The following is a 24,282-nucleotide window of genomic DNA, read 5'->3' as shown; positions in this document are numbered from 1 at the left end:
CTATAATCTGATGTTAAAGGGGGAAGATGCTCTATAATCTGATGTCAGAGGAGGAAGATGCTCTATAATCGGATATTAGAGGAGGAAGATGCTCTATAATCTGATGTTAGAGGAGGAAGATGCTCTATAATCTGATGTTAAAGGAGGAAGATGCTCTATAATCTGATGTTAAGGAGGAAAATGCTCTATAATCTGGATGTTAGAGGAGGAAGATGCTCTATAATCTGGATGTTAGAGGAGGAAGATGCTCTATAATCTGGATGTTAAAGGGGAGATGCTCTATAATCTGATGTTAGTGGAGGAAGATGCTCTATAATCCGGATGTTAAAGGGGAAGATGCTCTATAATCAGACTTTTGAAGTTGAAAACATGAAATGAACTTTTATCTCCTCAGTCGACACCTGGAAGCCAAATGTTTGTTTGTTTTTTGTTTTTCATCGAAACGCTTCAGTTTGTTCTCATTTGATTTTGACTCATTTCCCGTCTCACGCCAACACTCCTGGCTTCAGTGTGTGTGTGTGTGTGTGTGTGTGTGCGTGTGTGTGTGTGCGTGCGCGTGTGTGTGTGTGTGTGTGTTCCATCTGTTCCCAATACCTTCAGATTAGCGGCCCTCCGGCAATCCAGCCTCAGCAAATCCAGCAAAACCCCATGATGACAAAACAACTTAAATGCTCCTGTAGATTCTTTTTTTTTCTTCTTTTTTTTGGTTTAAATCTCCAAATTTGCTCCAAGAAGTGAGACGTCGTTCCTCCATAAGAGTCGTTTCTTCCCCCCTCCAGAGAGCAGCGGCGTTTCAGGCCGGAGCCACGTGTTCCTCTTAAATCAAAAGCCCTGACGACGGGCCGCTGCTCTGAATCACAGGCAGATGTTCTGAGCGATCGCAGAGGAAATTGCGCAACGGTTGCGCAACCGCCGGGACAAGTTGCGTTGCCAAGTATCCGAGTATCTCCGCCACAACGTCTTCACACGCCGACGTCCGGATCATCATCATCACCTGAGGTGGAAAACCACCGAAGACTGTATTTATGTAGGTATATCAGCTTTTTTTGTGTGTAGCATCTCAGTGGAAAAATCCGGATGCAATGTCAGCTGTTCGCCACCGGGGGGCGCTGGATCAGTTCATCAGCAGTGTCGTCGTCAGAGGGCGAGAACATTAATACGTGAGTGTTGCTTTGTAATCGGGGATTTCAGTTTGCGGGAGGAAATACGCTCTGGAATAGCTTCGTTTTCTCCGTTTCCCTGGAAACGGATTTGGAAAGTTTTCAAAAAGTTGCGCCGCACCGTTTCCATGGAGACAGAGTTTTGAGTACTTTCGAAAGTTTCCACCTGGGGAGTCGTTTTCACTCGAACGGGTTCAAAAACCACTTTAAAGGGTTTAAAATCGAAACGCTAAAATGTAGAAACGGCTAAAATAGTCGTTTTTCTTAAACTACTCTTTTTTTTGTTTTATAAAAAGGTAAAATTGGCAGAAATCAGAACGTCTTTCTGTAAATCACATCATTGGTTTCTACAGGCTTCCTCGCGTTGTTTTAATATTTTTTATATTGAGACATTGGCGCCACCTGCTGACCGCATTGAGTAACAGCAGATTGAAAACTATTAAATGAATTATTTATTTCACACATCCAGAACTATAATTGATCATTTAACACACTTTTTTTTTTTCATTTTGTACACATTAAATTGACAACGTGTAATATTTGTTTTGTTTTTAGCAAAACAGACAGACAATATATCAACAAAGTAAAGGATCGAATTAAAAACATTGAATATGGAAGTTATTTAATATTGGGCAATTTTTAAAGACAAAAAAATGACCAGACGTGTTGAATTTGAAATCTAATACAAAATTAAATTTCACTCTTTTGAATTTATCCACATTTCCATGTAATGTCACGAAACATGATCAAATAAATTGTATTTTTTTTTTTTACTTTTTTTACGTGCCATTTATCTAAAGTAACAGTTGTTATGCTTCAATCTAAATGTGTAATAGTTTACATTTCTAACTGAATTAAAAAAATTCTGCCTTAATAAATATATTGTTGTTTTATTTTGATTCCAATTTGTGAAACGTTTTTTTTTTTAAACGTCCAATTACTGCATCGTCAACTTCTATCAATTTAAGTTATTCCATTAGGAATCTTTATGAGTGGCGACCTCATCAAAAAAAAAAAAAAAAAAAAAAAACCCGACCAAACAGTTTTATTTTTCCAAAAAAAGTTTATAAGTTATTACATAATTATATTAAAAAATAAAGTATTAAACATGTCTTATGAAATTCATCAGGTGTGCCGCGTCTCTCCAGGTCCTGCGGGGCAGACGTTCAGTCATTCGGTGCGTAAAGACGCTTCAGCCTCGCGCTGATGCGTAAATTACGCGCGCGGGAAGGCAAGTTTCGATGCGTAAATTACGCGCATCCGTCCACGTGTCAATGGCGCACTGCCGGCGCTGCTGTCGCGCATTTCCGCCGTCAGTAGTGCCGGTAAGGCACCAGCGGGAGCGGCGGGAACAGGTGCAGTGGAGTGCTCGGCTGGCGGAACATCGGACCGAACCTGAGCGTGGAGCAGAGCGCATGGAGGGCGGAGGAGGAGGAGGTGGTGGAGGTGATGAAGCCGTAGTGCTCCTCCTCCTCCTCCTCCTCCTCGGCCTCCCTCCCCTGCAGCTGCCGCTCCTTCTTCCACTTGGTGCGCCGGTTCTGGAACCAGATCTTCACCTGCGTCTCGGAGAGGCGCAGCGCCGCGGCGATGCTGTGCCGCTCCAGCACCGACAGGTAGTGGCTCCGGCGGAAGCTGCGCTCCAGCACCTGCAGCTGCTGCAGGCTGAAGGCGGTGCGGATCCGCCGGCTCTTCTCCTTCGAGCTGCGGAGCGTCAGCGGGGACTCGGCGGGCTCCGCCGGGCCACTGCGGCCGCCGGCCGGGGGGGCCACTCCGGTGGGGTCAGCCCCTGAGGGACGACAGCAAATTAGTACTATTAATGTGAAATGTGATGTCTAAAAAAACAACAACCATAAAGTCAGTAATTATAAACAAATCGACGCAAAAGCTGATTTCAGTTTTGAAAACTTTCTTTAGAAAATGAAATAGTTTTCAATGTAGAAGTAATATGTGCTTCATATTGCAATTATTTAACATTAGAAACGTTTTTTTCGGGGTCAGGCGACATGAAAACATAAAAAAAAAGAAAATACAAACCAAAATCTGTTGTAAAACAATAATGTTTATTATTACTATTGTAGTAAACAATAAATACTTTAACATTTAAATCAGTTGATCACCAAGATTATTACTGATGTGCTTTGGTTTAATGAATAAAGTGACTGAATGTGCTATAAAACCATAATTTCAGCCGTCATCACATTTACAAAATGTGCAGATTTCTGTGCGTAAATATACGATTGACTTGACTGAAAAAATGCTCCAATCCAGTAACGTGTCCCAAGGAGATAAAAAAAAAAAATCTAAATCACCTTGAATACACTGTTATTTGTAACTGACGTCATCTAAACCCCCAAAATATTCATTTTTCTTGGGCTCTGAAACCAGATTTGACTTTCCATACCTGGAAAAACTAAAAGAATAAAGACCTTTATGTAATATTGATGTGACTAATGTGATTTATACTGTTTGCTCATGAGATCATTGCAAGTGATGGGAAACCTTTATTATACTTTAAGCAGGACTCGAAAAACAATAATTCTACCACCAAATTCTCAAATGCAGCAATCAAATGCTCATTTATTCAGGCTAATATTGGAATAGAATAGACATACTTTATTAATCCCAGAGAAAAAGTCTGGAATAGTATATGTATGTATACACGAGAATACAGGGGGATAAATTATGGTGGAAAATAGTCAATATTTACATTATTCAACAGTTTAAGCACAAAAAAATAACTTTAAATGCTGGAAAATAGGTTTTTTTTTAGTGGCGGTAATAACAATACTGTATAATTATTTACTAAAAATGATTGAAAGTCTCTTCCAACAAACCCCGAAAATGAATCGTTAAGTATTTATCCTGCGTTACTTTTCACCTCTGCAACAATTTGTTTCTCTTTCATTGCATAAACGATAAAAGTGACTTGTTTTAACGCCAAATCCTGAGCTTGCATCCTCACCTGTCGCAGCGGCTTCCTCGGCGCAGGCGATTTTCTTTGTAAATTTCCTGGGATCCAGAATATCCTCCACGGAAAACGGCGTCGTGTGGACCGGCGGGGGTCGGTCTGCAGGAGGCCGCATCTCAGCGCTCTGAGGGCGGGTGAGGAGGACGCGGGGAGTCGCAGTGTGCCGGCCGGAGCCTGAGCTACTATATATACACCGGTGTTTTTTTTTTTTAAATGTCTATATATCTATATCCCACTCCACCACACGCGCTGCGTGACACGCTCCGGCCGCGCGCGCCGGTTGCGCACAGCTCCGGTTATTTATTAGCGGGCATCTGGTTAAAATGTTCCCGCTTTGTGTCCCTCCGTGTTCCCCTTTGTCCCCGGGCTTGTCTTTATTTGAGGACGGACAGGTTTTTACGCGTCAATTGCGGATTGTTGTGCAAATTGATGGACTCATCAAAGGGAAAGTTGTGCGTCTTTTTCTTTTCTTTCTTTTCTTTTTTTTTTCTTTCTTTTGCGCCTTTTTGTCCCGCAGAGCACGCAGCATCACAAAAAACCATTTTAACCGTCTGATCACTGCGGACGCAGCATGAGTGCTGCTTTATGTTGCTTTTATTCAAATTACAGCGTCTTTGTGGAGCATTAGTAGCGATGGCGACCTGTTTGTGTGAGGACGTTTCTCATTTGAACCCATCAGAAAGCTCGTTTAACTTTTATTAATGGTCGCAGGCAGGTTGAAATACTTGGAATTTGGAAAATTTACTAGAAAGAAAAAAAACACACAAAAAAACCCCCAATAGGAATTAAAGATTTGTTTAAATTTTGTATTTAATTTAATATATTTTTACTTAATTTTATTTGTTCAGTTGGTTGCAATTTCACAACGTATCAATATCATTAAATTAAAAAACATTAAATTAAATTTTTGTTTTGGGATGATCTGCATTTATTTCATCCATAAATTTCCCATTTCCCTTTTTTTTGTTTTTGTTTTAAATGTCTCAAGCTCAAGCTGTAGAGGTAAAGCACATACAGGGAGAGCAATTTATTTTCTTTTATAATATTTTATTAACCTAAATAAACAAACCCACCCGCTCCCCAGAACCGATTTAAAGCATATCATGAATTTAAAAAAAAATGGACGTACGTTGTAGTAATGTTGGCTCGGTTTTGTTGCAAGGCAGCGGAAATAAAATAATAAAATAAAATAAATAAATAGATTCCCTGTGTTTTATATTCAACAGGCTGCTTCTCGCTTCATTAACGTCACAATCCAGTCGGCAGTCCCTTTAAATCCACATTACAGTGAATGGTTTCCCTGTGTGTGTGTGTGTGTGTGTGTGGGGGGGGGGGGGGGGGGGGTTGGTGGGGGGGGTGTTGTGTCGTCCTGGAAGTGGCAGCTGTGGGTTTTGCTCCCCCAGAGAGCCGAGGTCCGGCCCCGTCAGGACAATTAGCAGATGTCACCAGCAGGCTTGACCTCTGACCTCCAGCTCTGTCACTCAGATGTAGGATGGACAAACTCGTGTTGGGGGGGGGCAGGAGAGGGAGGGGGGGGGCACAGACGAATATCGACGAGGTCGAGACTCGGATCACAACAGTCCTTCCTGGTCTCCCCGTCACATTTTTATTTTTTTTTTATTTTCCCCAGTGTTGCTAAAACCTCCTCAGGCATCACAGATGTGTCTCTGCTGGAGGAGGAAAGAGGAGGAGAGGATCCCCCCCCGCTCCCCCCCCACCCCCCCCCACTAACAATGACCCTTAAAGCTTTTATGGCGTCACCCAGAGGAGCTTTTAACATTTGAACATTCCCCAGCTCTTCTTGTGTCTCGTCCGCCGGCACACTTTGTCTTTGTGTCGCCACCAAACGTCTCGTTTCTTCAAGTGTGTCTGCCTGGGGGTGGTCTCTTCCTCTTCTTCTTCTCCTCTTCTCTTCTTCTTCTCCTCTTCTTCTTCTCTTCTTCTCTTCTTCTTCTCTTCCTCTCTTCTCTTCTTCTTCTTCTGCTCTTCTCCTCCTCTCTTCCTCTCTTCTCCTCCTCTCTTCATCTTCTTCTTCTCTTCTCCTCTTCCTCTCTTCCTCTCTTCCTCTTCTCCTCTCTTCTCCTCTTCTCCTCCTCTCCTCCTCTCACCTCCTTCTTCTCCCCTCTTCTCCTCTCTTCCTCTATTCTCCCCCTCTTCTCCTCCTCTCTTCCTCTTCTTCTTCTCTTCTCCTCTTCCTCTTCTCCTCTCTTCTCCTCTTCTCCTCCTCTCTTCTCCTCCTCTTCTCCTCCTCTCTTCCTCTTCTTCTTCTCTTCTCCTCTTCCTCTCTTCCTCTTCTCCTCTCTTCTCCTCTCCTCCTCTCACCTCCTTCTTCTCCCCTCTTCGCCCCTCTTCTCCCCTCTCCTCCCCTCTCCTCTCCTTTCCTCTCCTCTCCTCTCCTCTCCTCTCCTCCTCTCTCCTCCCCTCTTCTCCCCTCTTCTCCCCTCTCCTCCCCTCTTCTCCCCTCTCCTCCCCTCTCCTCTCCTTTCCTCTCCTCTCCTCTCCTCTCCTCTCCTCCCCTCTTCTCCCCTCTCCTCCTCTCCTCTCCTCCCCTCTTCTCCCTTCTTCTCCTCTCTTCTCCCCTCTCCTCCCCTCTCCTCCTCTCCTCTCCTCCTCTCTCCCCCTCTTCTCCCCCTCTTCTCCTCTCCTCCCCTCCCCTCTCCTCTCTCCTCTTCTCCTCACAAAGCCTCTTTACGAGCAGCTCAAGAGAAAAGGAGACGTTTAGCATTTCTAAAACAATCAGGAAGATGCTTGAAATCCACTCAGCGTGACGATTGTCGGTCGTCCAGCTTTTCAAAACACAGTCGTCATTACGAGTACGAATCACAGGCCACATCTGCCGGCAACCGTGATAAAAATGTACTCGTAATTGTGTCTCGTACAACAGGCGTCTGCAACCTGCAGCCAGATCAAATAAACACTTTTGTGTTGTTTATATTTTGTGCGTTGCCTTAATGTATTGACTTTTTCTTGTTTGTTTGACGCGTACGATCGCCTGTTTTGTCTGAGACTTTACTAACGTACTGCTGCCGGGACACTCAACGAGGTTTTAACTGGTTAAATTAAAAAATAAATAAATGAAAAAGGCTTTAAAGATAAACATCTAAAATGACTGATAAAATAGGAAAAAAATATCTAAAACCAAAAGAAATGGGGGGAAATTTGCAGAAACAGAGACAGAAATGCTTGAATATAGAAAGAAAAAAAAAACAAGGATTAAAAACTCACAAAACGGATGAAATGGATAAAATCCCGTCTTATTTGATATTCAACTTTCTTTGGATTTATTCTGTGTAGAGCGTTGCCCTGAAGGAAATCTATTCTATTCGATTCAAAAATGGCAAAATTGTCTGGAAAATGCTGGAAAAGAAAGCTGAAACGTCTAAAATCAGGTTAAAAAGCATCAGTAATGAAATATTTACTATTTTGAATGGTAATTATGCAGCATAAGATGCTGTTTTTATTTAAAATGTTTTGTATATATGAAACTTTGCTCACCTCATTTTATAGGTTAACGTGTTTTCAGGCTCCAGGTCAATTTTATTTGGCAGAAAAATCACAAAAAAGTCTCATTTGGTCATAAATGTTGCAGACTACAATCAGAAAATGTGCAATGATTTAGCGACCTTGCCTGCTTTTCCAGGAAAGCTTTCAGTATGTTAAAGTTTTTGCCTTAATAACAGTTCTGAGGGGTAAAAGAGCAACATTTTCAGTTTAATGTTTCACGTTTACAACTCGATAACTGATCACAAATGACACAAACAAACAATTCTCATATAAACAATTTAACTTTCACATAGACCCAAAAGGTATTTTGTTCCCGGAGTGGTATAATCCCTGAAGACAGATCCTCATATCTTACTGATTTAGTTTTTTTATTCTGATAAATCGAACAATACACTCACCGTTGTGTTTTTACAATCACAATAAAGACGTCTGATTCTCTCTTTCTAAAAGATGTATGGGTAAAATCACACAGTTGAGCAGCAAATACTCTTTCTGTCACTTTAACGAGATGTTTGTGTCGATGTGGTGTTTTTATTCTGTAATAAGTGGCATTTTCTTTTCTAAACCAAATTTTCCTCAGGGGAAACAAATAAATTTCCTCCCTCTCCCTGTGTCATTGCAATAAAATAAATTGGATGCAGTTTCATTTTCAGCCTGTGGCGTCGCTGTCGGCATCGCTGTGGTCTCGCCTGTTCTCGCGATACTTCCTGCATCAATTGATTTCAAACATGGCTTCTGAAGTAGAGGCGGGGAGCGCTGCTGCGGCGGAATCGGAGACCGGAGAAGGGTTTGCCCGCTTCATACAAACTATTCCTCGCCGTTGTATCGGTGTAGACATTAGTATGTGTCGTCTGTGGAAGTATTGCCTACTTTTATGGTTTAATCTTGGCGCAAATGCTTTTGGCAGAGCGGCTATGCTAACAAACGTTAGCGTTGCTCACAGTCACTGCGACTGTGAAACAAGCTATTAAAAGCTTATTTTAAAAGATTTTCTTAGTTTTCTACCAGGAGATATAACATTTTCGATTGTTTGTACACCCTTCTGCCTGTACAGTCCATTAACCTTAAATGAAGCATAAAAAATACACTTAATTTGTCCCTTATGCACCAGAATCCGTCCAAATATCGTCAGATTTATTAATTACAATTTTAACAAAGGCGATCTTATAAAAATGTGTTGTATAGCGCAAATCCACCTGTGCCGAATTATTCTTTAGCCCTTGTACGTTTTATTCATATGGAAGAAACGATGTCTATTGGCTCATGTAGTCAACAAAGAAGCAAAGCAACTGAAAAAGTCATAATATCTGAATGAAGTGTGGTGCAGAAGGCATGTGTCTTACACGGTGGAAAAACATGGATGTGTTCCACATGGTGTTGTTTGACAATGGAGGAAGCTCTGCAACAAACCGATTTAAGTGCCTTTCCTCTGCATTTGTATACTTGTGAAGTTCACAAAAGTCTCCAGCTCCTCTTTGTCTGTTGTGATTTTCAGAGAGGCCACGTTTGGAGAACTCCCCACCAGCATGGACACCGAATCATCAAACGGCAAAGAGGGACTGGTAACGTGCAGTCTTATCCTTCAAATAGCATCTATAAGTCTCCACAAACCCATATCAGATATATACATCATTATAAAAACTAGACATGTCACAAGCTGTAGTTTCACCTCGGCTTCGAACCAACGCACCGAAGAAACTGGTTCTACCGTCACAAATAATTCCACAAAGTCATAGTTTTGAATAAGAATGTCTGTAGTTGTCATTTTTACTTGTATTGGATATCTTCGTGGCTTTTATGAGTGTCATGTGATCGATATATGACTTTCTGGACCCTCTGGACACTACTGTGTCAATAATGCTTCATTATTGTGTTATTAATCATTACAAATGTAAATATTTATCTCATGTTTTGTATTTATTGTATAAGTTTTAAACCAGACTTGCATGGTAAAAAAATTTTTTTCTTACATTTTGGAATATCTTGCTGTGAGTTCTATTAAAACTCGTGTGGAAATTAGACACAAAATCAAGTTTTTTTAACCATTAAAATTGACATAAGAAGAGCCTTTGTGGGGCATGAAGCTACAGTATGACTTGCCCCTCTTGTACCACGAGAGGGGGGGGGAGTCCAGAGAAATATTTACACCTGAAACGGGGGAAATAAAAGACACTTTCTGTCTGATAGACCAGTGTTTTTCAAGCTTTTTTGAGCCGAGGCACATTTTTGTCTTTGGAAAAATCTGGAGTCACACCACCACCACCACTACCTGAAAATGTTAAAATGTGAAACTCTGTAGCCGATATTAACAATATAAAGTCATTCTCATCAAAGTTTTATCAACAGGAATCAAGTAAATACAGAAAACAAGTACTTCCCAATTTATTTATTTTTAATAGTGACTCCGTCAGTGTGAAACCTGGACCTGATGGATGAAGAGCTGAGATCCTGGTTCACATTCTTCCTTTTCAAAAACTTCTCCATCACTGTCACTGACACAGTACTTTGATACAAGATGGTAGCAGGAGGTGGAGATGAACCACACTGACGTCTGTCACTTTCAGTTTCACCGGCAAAGTTCTGTGCTGCCCTCTAGTGGTGAAGAGTATTTATACATGATTACTCTGCAACATACTGTCGGCTGTGAGAGCAAATGTTTTTTTTAGGAAAAAATGTGAAATTGTATAATTTCCCACGTCACACCTGACTAGATCTCGGCCCAGTGGTTGAAAAACACTGTGATAGAAGACGAGACGTGAGACGAGGGTTGTTTTTTACCCCCCCCCATGTTCGATTTGGAGAAATCCAGTAAAATCGGTCAAAGTAATAAAAGTGTCTTTTGATACTACAGGGCTTCTTTATATACCACAGTTATGGCTGTAATGGATAATAAGCTTGTCGTTCCTTTGGTTCCAGGAGGCGGCGGGCGACGGCTCGGAGGCCGCCGACGCCCTCACCGGGTCGGGCGACGAGGAGAGCGGCCGGCAGCTGGGCGAGGTGGAGCTCCAGTGTGCCTTGTGTATGAAGTGGTTCACCGCCGACACCTTCGGCATCGACACCGCGTACGTCCGCGCCGTCGGCGAGCCCCCCCAACCCCCCCCCCACTCCCACCCGGCCACCTTTTGTGATGCAACCCCCCCCCCCCCGCTCCTCTGCTTCCTCCCAACAGAACCTGCCTCCCCTTCATGACCAACTACGTGTTTCACTGCAACGTGTGCCATCACAGCGGCAACACCTACTTCCTCAGGAAACAAGCCAGTGGGTACTCTTGTTCCGGCTTAGAGCCGAAGGAGTTATGATGAATATTTGGTAAAATGTACGAGACACCAAACCGCGGATTCCACCGGTGTTTCGATCAACCGGTGTTTCCCTGTTAACTGGTGACCGTCTTCCTCCAGCGTCTCCGTTTCAGAGCAGACGTTAAAAAAAAAAAAAAAAATCCATAGCCGTCTTGGTGAACGCCGTTTCACAAATGTCGTTTGACTTATTATTTTTTTTTAAACAAGGTTTGTTTATTCAAGCTTCAGTTAAACAATGTTAAATTGGAGATCACCTATCATTTTTCCCTCTTTTCTTCCCCTCCCCCGAACCCCACAGTCAACATATAACAACAAGTAACAACAAGCCAGACGGGTTGAAAGGAAACACACATACAATAATAACACTGTCAATAATCAATAAAATACATCAGAATGCACACAAAGATGTAGTGTAATTAACTGATCGACAGTAGGCTTTCCTTACAAATCATTAGTATACAGTTATACAATTTCAACTGCATCCGTCTTTTGAAAATAAGCAAGGAAAGGGTCCCAAACGTCGTGAAATTTTTTTGATTTGTCTTATTTTAACGTCAGCTTCTGTAAATAGCCGGTGGCAGACGTCACCAGTTAACAGGGTCACCGGCGAAACCGTAACACCGGACAGTTGGAGCACGACGTCTAACGAGCCACGTTTTGTCGTATTATTAACAAAGAAAGAGAAAATACGCTATTTTAGTTTGCTATTTGAGCTCGTATCCAATGCGTGTTCGCGAGGCTGAAGGCGTTTCAACCGTGTGTTTCCAGACCTGAAGGAGATGTGTCTCACGGCGTTGGCCAACCTGACGTGGCGGTCGAGGACACAGGACGAACACCCGAAGACCATGTTCTCCAAAGACAAGGTCGGTGCCGGGCGGGCCGCACTGCTGCGTGACGTGATTGGGGGAACGATCCCGGACTGAGTCGGTCAAACGTTGTCTTGAACGCCTTTTGATTTACATTCCGACCCTTGTGATATTTGGGATTATATCAGTGGTTGGAGTCGCAGGGGAAAGTGCTGGGAATGATGTCCCCCCTCGGGGTTGAGGAGAAGTGGATAGGAAAGGAGATAAGGAGGGACTATTAGGAAGCACCCAGTTGTTTTCCTGTATCGGGTTGATTCTCCGTGCAGAAGTGATTCCTCACACGGGAAGTAATATTTTCCATATGGATTCTGCCGGGGGGGACTTTAAATGTGTTCTTTCCCCGTCTCTGCTGCAGGACATCATACCGTTCATCGACAAGTACTGGGAGTGCATGACGACCCGGCAGAGACCCGGGAAGGTGACCTGGCCCAACAACATCGTGAAGACCATGGTAACACCGACACTGCGTTTTCATTTCCTTTTTTTTTTTTTTTTTTCTTTAGTATCCTTATGTGGTTTGCATGTTACTCAACATTTGGCCTTTTGTCCTCTATTCTTCTCTGACGTTCCGGCTGATTCTCCACAATCTGTCCAAACCTCCATAAATAGTACAGAGATAAATATGATTGGTCCTTCTAGCACAGGGGTCGGCAACTTTTAATGCTCAAAGAGCCATTTGGTCCCGTTTTCCACTGAACAGAACACCCAGAGAGCCGTACTCATTATCCCCCGCCGATCTTGAAACAGTCTCCGTACGTCCGTCCGTTCGAACGTTTCTACCTATATCTCGGCAACCCCTGGGCCCACAGTGACCAAACTTCACATGTGGATACATCTCAGAGGGGGAAGGGATACTATGGTGACCTTGACCTAATTTGCATATTAAGTAGGTCACAGGGTCACGAAGTGCTTAAAAACACATTTTGGGCTCTGGAGGCCTCGGTTTTTGAGCTAGGGCTCTGAACTTTTATACACACATGATACACACTCCGGGGATAACCTCCAGTACACCAAGTGACCTGACCTTGACCTTGAAGATTGGTAGGGTCTGAAGTTTGCTCGTCATGGTTGCACAATACATGTATTTTCATATAAACATTTCTCCTCATTTCTCAGCAGTTCCCGGGCCCACAGTCACCAAACTTCACACATGGACACTCCACCTGGGGAGAAGGGGCACCATGGTGACCAGGACCTAATTTGCATATCAGGTCACAGGGTCACTAAGTGCATAAAAACACCTTTTGGGCTCTGGAGACGTATTTTGACATAGCTTATGAAGAAGACCTTTCAGATTCTACATAATTATCTACTAGGACCCATGGAACACCCTCTAGTGTACCAAGTGTGCTGCCTTAGAGCTGCTTTGTGAGAAAATATAAAGCCCTCCGGCGGGGGATTAGCCGAGCAACGGCCTTCTTGTTTTATTTTGAAAGTCCTACCGGCAGACCATGCCAGGAGGACACGACACACAAAACCTTCTTCACTGCTGGTTGATAACTTACAACTAATAAACTAAACTACATGAACTAAGCAACAAAAACACAATTACTACCAACACTACAAACCTAATATAACCCCAATAATTACATTTAAAACACGACAAACAGAAACTCCCATAATGCATTGCAGCTCTCAGCTCCTTTATCGCTACACATTATTAAAATGGAAGATAAATGTGGGAGATCTGGGATTGTTTGAACCATGAGTGTCAGCGATGTGGCTTTAATGTCCTGTAGTTGTTGTGTAATTCACTAGAATGTTCCGTCACTCTCAACAAGTCTGCAATGAACCTCCTGGAACTGTCGGGTTTTACTGTGAAAGGTACAGGAAGCTCCCAGCTTCAGACACCAGTTGAGCCGCCGTCATGACCTGCAGCCGCAATTCTACGTTCTTCATGCCGTTATTGTTGCGTAATGTCGTTACATCGCTCCGCCTACATTTTACCACTCTTTGTAGCGGGACTGCGCTCTGGGTGGCCTTGCCTCCTTACGTCCCTCCAGGATGAACTGCGGTGGGACCGAGGCTCAAGTGGAGGGACGAAAGAGACGCTGGTTGCCGACCCCTGTTCTAGCACATAATGGCACCGGGAAAAATAGAGTTTCAATGAAAATCCCAATAGAAAGAGTGTATGACCAATGTTTTTTGGGCTGTAACCAAATACAGTGGTGTGGCCATAGCGCCCCCGTGGCCTGCAGGGGGCAGTGACGTCTCAGACAAACCCACTCGATCCTGGTATTTGTGATGTGGTTGCAGAGTAAAGAGCGAGATGTTTTCCTGGTGAAGGAGCACCCCGACCCCGGCAGCAAAGACGCGGAGGAGGAATACCCCAAGTTTGGCCTGCTGGACCAGGTATTTACCCCGGAGGAGGAGGAGGAGGAGGAGGACGAGGAGGAGGAGGAGGAGGAGGAGGAGGAGGAGGAGGGTTTAGGTCTCGATCAAGGGGTGCTCGTCTCCTCTGTAGCAGTTTTTTTTTTTTTAACTTGCCGTTCTGTAGCACTGATAAAGTGAAGGGAGGAATCTTGCAGGACGAGTGTAAAACTCTCGGCGTCTCTCGTCTGTAGGACCTGGGGACCATCGGACCGTCGTACGACACACAGAAGCAGACCGCCGCTCCTCCGGCAGCCGGCGGCCTCAATGGTGAGAGTCCAGAGAAATATTTACACCTGAAACGGGGGGGAAATAAAAGACACTTTCTGTCTGATAGAACAGTGTTTTTCAACCTTTTGTGAGCCGAGGCACACTTTTGTCTTTGGAAAAATCCCGAGGCACACCACCACCACCTGAAAATGTGAAACTCTGTAGCCTCTATTAACAATATAAAGTCATTCTCATCAAAGTTTTATCAACAGGAATCAAGTAAATACAGAAAAAAAGTATTTCCCAATTTCTTAAAAAAAAAAATAGTGACTCCCTCAGTGTGAAACCTGGACCTGATGGATGAAGAGCTGAGATCCTGGTTCACATTCTTCCTTTTCAAAAACTTCTCCATCACTGTCACTGACACAGTACTTTGATACAAGATGGTAACAGGAGGTGGAGATTAACCACACTGACGTCTGTCACTTTCAGTTTCACCGGCAAAGTTCTGTGCGGCCCTCTAGTGGTGCAGAGTATTTATACAGGATTACTCTGCAACACACTGTCGGCTGGGAGAGCAAATGTTTTTTATTTTAGAAAAAAATGTGAAATTGTATAATTTCCCAGGGCTCACCTGACGAGATCTCGGCCCAGTGGTTGAAAAACACTGTGATAGAAGACGAGACGTGAGACGAGGGTTGTTTTTTACCCCCCATGTTCGATTTGGAGAAATCCAGTAAAATCGGTCAAAGTAATAAAAGTGCCTTTTGATACTACAGGGCTTCTTTATATATATATATTTTTTAATCCGCCTTTATTAAGATATCCTGATATTTAATGCACCTTTTTTACGGCGCTAATATTGTGACATGTTTGTGATTAACTGTTGCAAGAAAAAAGCAAAAAAAAAAAAAAGCAGATTGTTTTATAAAGTGACTCGACTATATAATATTTTTTTATTACTTTAAAAATGCCGAAGCGGAAAGAACAAACCCCAAAAATCTTGGCGATTAATCAACCAAGTAGCCGGCGGAGCGTGAAACGACCCCGACGCTGTGAAATGTGGCGGTTTTATAGTGACTGTGTGTGTTGTTTTCCAGGTGGATCTTCTTTCTCAGGTGAATATGTGGAAGCTGATCCGTGTGGCTTTTCTTTTTAATTTTTGTGTGCGTGCGTCTTGTTACTTACCGGGATCGAAGTTGGCCCTGAGGTTCTAATAATCAGTCTTCCCTCCTCTTTTCTTCCCAAATCAAACCGACCTTCTTTATTAACATCTTGTGGGCAACTTCATCCTCGCTCTGCTGTGTGACCCCCCCCTCCCCCGTCTGCTAGACCCCCCTGTCTGCTCGACCCCCCCCCCCCCCCCACCCACCCCTTGTCTCTGGCTTGCTGCTAACTGGTTCCGGCTGTTGAACCTCCCGCCCCCTCCTAAGAGCAGAGTGCCATTTTTAAAATTTGCTTGTCGGTCTTTCCTCCTCCTCTGCTTCAAGGTTTGTGTCGGAGCCGTTTTAGGCCCCGCCCACAAGTGAAAACGTGTCGTTTGTTTGTTTGTTTTAGCGTTTAGCGTCTCACAAAAAGAGCTTTTCGTTTTCTTGAGCTTGTCCACAGAGACTTGGCTCGTGGCAAAACTGCTAAAATGTCACGTAAAGGACTCGTCACCTGGGGGGAGAAAAAAAAATCCCTCGTTAAAAAATTACCGTAATTCCTGGAGTATAAGCAGCTAATTTATTCGCATGCTTTGAAACCAAATCTATGAGTTTTTATAGGTTAACGGACTTCATGCCGCCCAATACATTGGTGATGCGTTCAGGTGCGTCATGTAATTCGGGCTTTTTCTTTTTAATTTTGGTGGGTTGTTAGGCTTATATTCAGGTGTGCCCAATAGTCCAGAAACTACGGTAAATTGGTGTTGGACCTCAGTTGAAAGTTCTGAAAATCTGCAGTTTGAAAGTGTTGAAAGAATTTTTGTGTTTGGGCTCTTTGTTCAAACCAGAATTGCCCATAAGGGGGCGCCAACCCCCCCAAAATGGGGCGGTTTCATTGTGCTAATATCATAAACCCAACTCTATTAAATTTAGCTGTTAGCCCTAGCTAACCAGGCCGAGTGGTTGACCACGGCTAACCGCTAGACCCCGTTAGCCGCAGCTAGTGGTTAGCCCTCTTTTAAGGTCGCAAAAGCTGCGATTCAGGACGTCCACCGCCTCACCGCAGGTCATCATAAGGAAGCTTTTATTCAGCATGCTAGCTAGCGGCTAGCCGCTAACGCTAACAGGATTAGCATAAACGTTGAACCCCCATGTGATTTTTTTTTTTTTTTACCAACGACCCTGTGTTTCTTTATTAAATCTCCCGGGATGCATTGCTCTGCGGCGCGGATGTTTGTGAAGCCGTTAAGCTGCCAGCCGCTAGCCGTTAGCGGCGTATGAACCCCATCGTCATGAATGACGGTTCCGACGCGCCCATAACATCCGTACCGGTCAAAACCTCACGCGTGCTCTCACGACAGGAAGTTGCGGTACGATGAGGGATCAGAACGAGCTTCGTGTTTATTTATTTTTTTTAATAGTTTTTCTTCATAAATTTTAAGAATGAATTGAAAGACATTTTAAGTGGGGGACTGGATACGCGAGGACACCAGGTGACGACCCCTTTGATTTTGTGTCCTGCAACGAGCGAAGGGGCTTGACGGTGTTTGGAAAATGTCACGCCAACTAATTCCTGCCTTTTTGTGCCTGCTGTCACCCCGTGTTCACCGAATAACCTGCTTTCAGTGTGTGTGTGTGTGAGTGTGTGTGTGTGTGTGTGTGTGTGTGTGTGTGTGTGTGTGTGTGTGTGTGTGTGTGTGTGTGTGTGTGTGTGTGTGTGTGTGTGTGTGTGTGTGTGTGTGTGTGTGTGTGTGTGTGTGTGTGTGTGTGTGTGTGTGTGTGTGTGTGTGTGTGTGTGTGTGTGTCAGCTTTAACAATGGCGGCACAGGAATAATCCCATTCTCAGATTTAAGCCAATAAAAGTGAGAGCTGAGAACAAGCCGCCATCGTCCTCTGAGTGTGTCTGTCTGCGTGAGTGCGTCTTTGTTTGTTTGTTTGTTTGTTTGTTTGTTTGTCTGTCTGTGCTCGGTTGTATAAGTTGTCTCCGTGCTCTTGAAGGAGCTCTGGCGCCGGGTCCAGGAAAAGGACGAGGAGCCAAACGTAAACAGCAGCAGCAGCAGGAGGGGGCGGCGGCCGGGGCGGCCAAAAGAACCCGCAGGTGAAAACTGGCAAACTTCCAGATCCGGAGACGAGCCGGGAAGCGAAAACCGCTGGACTGTCGGAACGCCGTCGTTTGTGTTCAGTTGTTACTCCGTGTAGTCGGCCGTTAGTTAGTTTTAGGAGTTTGTTCATTGTTCTTTCGTTTATTCAGTTGGTTGTTTGTTTATTCGTTGGTTCAGTTGATTGTCTGTTTGGTCGTTTGTTCTTTCATTTGTTCAGTTGGTTGTTTGTTCGGTCGTTTGTTCAGTTGGTTGTTTCTTCTTTCGTTTGTTCAGTTGGTTCTTTCTTTTGTTCAGTTGGTTGTTTGTTCTTTCTTTTGTTCAGTTGGTTGTTTGTTCTTTCATTTGTTGAGTTGGTTGTTTGTTCGGTCGTTTGTTCAGTTGGTTGTTTGTTCTTTCTTTTGTTCAGTTGGTTGTTTGTTCTTTCATTTGTTGAGTTGGTTGTTTGTTCGGTCGTTTGTTCAGTTGGTTGTTTCTTTCGTTTGTTCAGTTGGTTGTTCTTTCTTTTGTTCAGTTGGTTGTTTCTTTTGTTCAGTTGGTTGTTTGTTCGGTCGTTTGTTCAGTTGGTAGTTTCTTTCTTTTGTTCAGTTGGTTGTTTGTTCGGTCGTTTGTTCAGTTGGTTGTTTGTTCGGTCGTTTGTTCAGTTGGTTGTTTCTTCTTTCGTTTGTTCAGTTGGTTCTTTCTTTTGTTCAGTTGGTTGTTTGTTCTTTCTTTTGTTGAGTTGGTTGTTTGTTCTTTCATTTGTTGAGTTGGTTGTTTGTTCGGTCGTTTGTTCAGTTGGTTGTTTCTTTCGTTTGTTCAGTTGGTTGTTTCTTTTGTTCAGTTGGTTGTTTGTTCGGTCGTTTGTTCAGTTGGTAGTTTCTTTCTTTTGTTCAGTTGATCTTTTATGCAGTTGTTTGTTCAGTCATTTGTTCAGTTGTTTTTTTCAGTCTGTCTTTTATTCGGCCATTTGTTCAGTTGGTTGCTTTACTGCTTGTTCGTTTTTATTTGATCTTTTTATTCTGTAGTTTTTCCCCCTCCCTTGTTTGGGTTTGTTGAGTTGCTTTGGTTGAGTTTGTTCAGTCGGCCTCTCATCCGTTATTTCCTGGTCCCCCCCCCCCCCCCCCCCTCCCCGGCCCTACAGTGACCCCCTGTTCTCGGCCCAGCGGCTGCCGCCCCACGGCTACCCTCTGGAACACCCCTTCAACAAGGACGGCTACCGCTACATCCTGGCGGAGCCCGACCCGCACGCCCCCGACCCGGAGAAGCTGGAGCTGGACTGCTGGGCCGGCAAGCCCATCCCGGGGGACCTGTACCGGGCCTGCCTGTACGAGCGCGTGCTGCTGGCGCTACACGACCGAGGTGCCCGCCGCTGCCGGCGACCGCGCGGTCGCAGCTCCGCCCCGGCGCCGCCACCGTTTCTAACTTGACCGCTCGCGTTGCAGCGCCGCAGCTGAAGATCTCCGACGACCGGCTGACGGTCACCGGGGAGAAGGGCTACTCCATGGTCCGGGCCTCGCACGGGGTCCGCAAGGGCGCCTGGTACTTCGAGGTGACGGTGGACGAGATGCCCCCCGACACCGCCGCCAGACTCGGCTGGTCGCAGCCCCTCGGTGAGTTTCAACTTGGCTTCGAGACAGTTTTTTTTTTTTTTTAAATGTTCCCGATCGGCCAAATAAAACCAGCGTTATGATAATAAGAATAAAAATCTGATGTGTTTCCACGCTTTTTGTGGCGGAATTGACCGTAAAGCAGCCGATTCTATGCAACAGCCAATCAGGAAGTTGCATCGCTGTTGCTATGAGCTAAAGGGCAGACTACAGTCCGTGTGACACCGCCCCCTGCTGTGAAATGTGTTTGACGCCTGTTCCAGACCTAATCAACTATGATAATTATAATGATAAACACACAGAATTTTATATATATATATATATATAAAAAAAAAAAAATATATATATATATATATATATATTTATTTTTTGTATTGGCTGCTGTAACAATGCAAATTGTTCCGGATAAATAGTTCTGTTTTGTATAAAAACGCCTGGGTTTTCTTCTATTTGTAATGTAAATAACTGCATACAGAATGTGTTTTTTGGATGTATGCATTGGTTTGTACATATACAAATTGGATATACTTTCTAACTCGTGAAAATGTTTCATTACATATGTTTGTGGCTCTCAATATAAAAAAAAAAAAATCTAATTTTGTCCCGCTTGAATTTAGTTTTTAGTTTTTTTCAGTGTGTTCATCCAGTATTTCAAAATAAAATAAATACTAAAATAATTGTACAATCACAAAGGTGAATTTCTGCTAGAAACAAAGATACCAAGCATTGAAGTTCAACAGTCATTAATGTTGAAATATAGAGGAAAAGCAAAAGTTTGTATAAAAAAAAAAAAAAAAAACGCAAATTGACCCTAAAGTGTTCATGTTTCCTTATTTTTTATAACTTTTCCTCCTCTTTTCAAAAACTTTTTCCCTTTTATATGATTTTTTTTTGCACTGAGACTGTTAATTAGTTCAAACATCGATTAAAGATGCTTTAAAAGAAATGATAAACAAATCTTTGGTGCTCAGAAACAAAAGGCAGCTCATCGCGTTAATTTGACTTATAATTTCAAGAAAAAGCGGAAAATCACAACTTGCGGTTTCAATATTTAAAGTTTAAAAACCAAAACGAGACCAGACGTTCACAGACCAATTATTTTTAAATTTTCAAATTTTATTTTCGTAGGTAACCTGCAGGCGCCGCTGGGTTACGACAAGTTCAGCTACTCGTGGCGCAGCAAGAAGGGCACCAAGTTCCACCAGTCGCTGGGGAAGCACTACTCGTCAGGCTACGGTCAGGGCGACACGCTGGGCTTCTTCGTGGAGCTGCCCGACGGGACGGAGACGGCCAGAGCGCTGCCCGACACCTACAAGGACAAGGTGGCGCCTCGCCCAGAGCCCCTCCCCCTCCCCTTCCCCCCATCCCCCCTGACACCACGCCCCAATTTTGTATTCACAAAAAAAATCTGTTTCTGGTTTCAGGCGCTGATCAAGTTCAAGAGCTACTTGTACTTCGAGGAGAAAGACTACGTGGACAAAGCAGAGAAGAGCCTGAAGCCCGTGGAGCCCAGCAGGGTCAGAACCACAATTTAAAGAGACAGCGCTTAATTTTTTTTTTTTTTTTTTTTTTTTACATTTTTGTTCCAGAAAAGTTTTGACTTTACCCACATGGAAAGAACCTATATAAACATATCTTTTTTTAATATAGGTTTTCAATATATGTGACATATATGGCCGTTTTCCTATATTATATGTACATAAATGCACATATATGTACACATATACGTGCATACAGGCACCTGTATAGGTACATATATGCACGTATATATGTGTGCATATATGCACCTATATGTTCTTCTTGTATAATTGTTTTTTTAGTTAGTTCTCAGTTATTGCCTCAATAATGTATGACAGCTGCCAAAGTGAGATATGGGCTATAGATCTATATATATCTATATATATATGTGTGTATATATATATGTGTGTGTGTGTGTGTGTATATATATATATATATATATATATATGTGTGTATATGTGTATATATGTGGACATAAAGAAGCAGTACAGGAGACCTATATGGCCTGTATATTCACATATATGCACCTCAATTTTGCCTATATGTAGCATATATACACATATATGTGCATATAAACTGCTTATAGGTGTCATATATGCGCATATATCCTCGTATAGGTTCTTTCCATGTGGGTAATAAGCGCCAATGTGTTGGGAAACCATGTCGTTAGTATGGCGGGCCACACGTTGAATTGTTTACGCGTTGTTAGAAAAGTTGAGTGTTTCTACAGAGATGGAGCGTATTTAAAAAAAATGCATTTTCTCCCGTTTCCTTGGAAACTGGGTTGGATTGTTATATAAAAAAAGTTGTGTATTGTTTCTATGGAGACAAAACTTTTACTAGAAGTTGCGTTATCCTCTGTTTCCATGGGGAAGGAGCGTTTTCTAAAAGTTGCATTATCTCCAGTTTCCAGAGTCAGGAGTTGGAGCATTTTTAAAAATTTGCATTTTCTCATATTTCCTCGTATTTTTTAAAACTTGTTTGGCCCCTGTATGCATGGAGACAGAGCATTTTCTAATAGTTGCATCATCCTCTGTTTCCATGGAGACAGCATTTTCTAAAAGCTGCATTATCCTCTGTTTCCATGGAGACAGCATTTTCTAAAAGTTGCATTTTCTCATATTTCCTTCGATACAGGGTATTTTCTAAAAGTCGCATTTTCCCCTGCTTCAATGGAGACGGAGCATTTTTAAAAACTAGTATTTTCTCACATTTTCATGGCGACAGCTTTTATAAAAAGTCGCATTTTCTCCCGTTTCCACAGAGACACGAGTTGGGTCGTTTTTAAAAAGTTTCTCATATTTCCTTCGAGAGAGTATTTTTTTTTTTTTACTTGTGTTTTGTTCCCTGTATCCATGGAGACGGAGCATTTTCTAATAGTTGCATTTTCTCCCATTTCCATGGAGACAGCTTTTTAAAAAAAAGTTGTGTTACCCCCCGTTACCATCTGGACTGAGTCGGAGCGTTTTCAAAAAGTTGCGTTTTCTCCGGTTTCCACTGAAATGGAGGGAGAGCTCATTTTCAAAATAGCATTTTCTACCGTTTCCATGGTGACGGCACCGAAGTAACGCTCCACCTCGCGAGCCCTTTCCTAAAGTTGTGTTTTTCAGTGCCTCCCTGCATTTTGAACGGTTTTCCTTTTTTTTTTTTTTTTAACTTCCCCTCCGGTCGGTTGAAACGTGTTTGCTTGAATTGATTAATTTCTTTTTCCAGATGATTTTCTACAAGAACGGCGTGAACCAGGGCGTGGCCTACGAGAACCTGTTCGAGGGCCTCTACTTCCCCGCCATCTCCCTGTACAAGAGCTGCACGGTCGGCACTCCTCCGTCTCCTCCTCCCACCTTCCCTCCCTCCCTCCTTCCTTCACCTTCTTCTTCTCTTCTTCTTCTCTTCTCCGCAGGTCTCGGTCAATTTTGGGCCTCATTTCAAATTCGCTCCAAAAGATGTGAAGTACCAACCAGTAAGTGCAGTTTGACTTATTTCAGTTGTACACATTCAAAACTTAAAGGGAACCAGTGTTGGAGCCACTTTCTGCAGTTCTACTGTTAAATTCTCCCCTTTTTTTTTTTTTATAGATTTTAGTTGTTTTTACAATTTCAGTTATAATAACTTTTATTTTTGACATTTTAGTTCTTTTATTTGTTTTTACCTTTTTAGCAACTTTAGTTTGTTGATTTTCTTCAATTTTCTTCTTTTTTATTAGCCTGTTATTAGATTTATTCCAATTTTAGTTAATTTACTTGCTTTTTAATTGTTGGCATTCTCCTTATTTTAGCTGTTTTTAGCTATTGCAGCAATTTTTTATTTTTTGCAGTTTTATTTTTATACTTTTTTTTAAATTTTGATCAATTTTTGTTATTTTAGCTGTTTTTAATCTCACTTTTTAAAGATTTCTTGTTGTTTTAGCTGATTTTAGCCTCACAACTATTTTAATTGGCTTTTTTTTTTCTTCTTCTTTTTAGCTTGATATTAGATTTAGTTTAGTTAATTTACTTGCTTTTTAATTGTTTGAAATTCTCCTTATTTGAGCTGTTTTTAGGTATTTCAGCAATTATTTTAGATTTATTATTAGATATTAGATTTAGTTCTTCAAATTTTGTCTTATCTTTTAATTGTCTTACTTTTTAATTTTAATTAAATTTTTTTATTTTCTTAATCAATTTATTTTGTTTTTTCCCAATTGTATTTATTTTAGCTGGATTGTTTTAATTGAGCTTTTTAAACATTTCATTTAGTTTCAGCTGTTTTTAGCCTTTTCATCATTTTCTTTTTTTTTTTTTCTTTTTTTATCTATTTGTTTGCCTTTTTCCCAATTTTAGTTGTTTTATATTATTTTTTATTATTTGAGCCATTTTGTTTCAGCTGATTTTAGCAATTTTTTTTAATCTTTTAATTAAACTATATTTAATTGGCCTTGTTTCCAGATGAGCGACATGGGCTGGGGCGCGGTGATCGAGCACACGCTGGCCGACACGTTGTACCACGTGGAGACGGAGGTGGACGGACGCCGCAGCCCGCCGTGGGAAGGATGAGCGCCGCCGCCGCCGCGCCGGATCCGTACCGAACTCGCGTCCAGTGGGGGCGTCGCACCTCCTCCCGCACGCAGTAACATAGACACCGTAGGTCAAAGTTCAGCCGTCACCTTCTTCAAGCTAAAAAAAAAGAAAATAAAACTGGAACCACGACTGTGATTCTTTAGTCCGCGTGCCATCAGAAGAAACAAAAAAACATTCCACCATTGGTGCTCTGCCTTCAAATGTATATTTTGAAGTTTTAAAGTCGGTTTCACATTAGATTTCTTGTCCAATCGGAGTGGAAGGAGGCGTCGCCCCCCCGTCTCTCGGCACTCTTTAATGTTTCATGGTGTTTTGTTTGGTTTTTTGACAGTGTTTGTCACTTATTTACTGTTTTATACTCTTGAGTTCAATAAAAAAAAAAAACAAAGAAAAGAAAAAAAGAGGCCTGTAACACCTGGAATTTCACACAAGTCCAAAACAATCATTTCCGCCGCGAGGACGACCTGCGTACGAACAAAAACTTTTATTCACATGATT

General features: G+C 42.5%; 2 protein-coding genes across 2 annotated transcripts; one reads left to right on the top strand and one right to left on the bottom strand.

Moving 5' to 3' along the window:
* Window positions 1–2,473: 2,473 nt before the first annotated feature.
* On the bottom strand, window positions 2,474–4,243 carry pnx (posterior neuron-specific homeobox; the record flags this gene model as incomplete). Its single annotated transcript, XM_080509865.1, has 3 exons — window positions 2,474–2,533; window positions 2,651–2,946; window positions 4,123–4,243. The coding sequence occupies 3 exons, from the start codon at window positions 4,241–4,243 to the stop codon at window positions 2,474–2,476; spliced, it is 477 nt and encodes a 158-aa protein (XP_080365991.1).
* A 4,117-nt stretch (window positions 4,244–8,360) lies between these two features.
* Window positions 8,361–24,149, top strand: ash2l (ash2 like, histone lysine methyltransferase complex subunit; the record flags this gene model as incomplete). Its single annotated transcript, XM_080510283.1, has 17 exons — window positions 8,361–8,419; window positions 9,128–9,194; window positions 10,549–10,694; window positions 10,802–10,890; window positions 11,700–11,794; window positions 12,153–12,248; window positions 14,054–14,149; window positions 14,362–14,437; window positions 15,478–15,495; window positions 17,521–17,620; window positions 18,745–18,962; window positions 19,046–19,213; window positions 20,339–20,532; window positions 20,635–20,727; window positions 22,442–22,540; window positions 22,629–22,688; window positions 23,653–24,149. The coding sequence occupies 17 exons, from the start codon at window positions 8,361–8,363 to the stop codon at window positions 23,758–23,760; spliced, it is 1,782 nt and encodes a 593-aa protein (XP_080366409.1). The 3' UTR covers window positions 23,761–24,149.
* Between the last annotated feature and the right edge of the window lie 133 nt (window positions 24,150–24,282).

Source organism: Blennius ocellaris (genome assembly GCF_963422515.1).
Source record: "Blennius ocellaris genome assembly, chromosome: 15".
In the NCBI taxonomy this organism is placed as follows: Eukaryota; Metazoa; Chordata; class Actinopteri; order Blenniiformes; family Blenniidae; genus Blennius; species Blennius ocellaris.
Note: the sequence above shows the minus strand (reverse complement) of the source record. Positions and strands in the feature narration are given on the sequence as shown.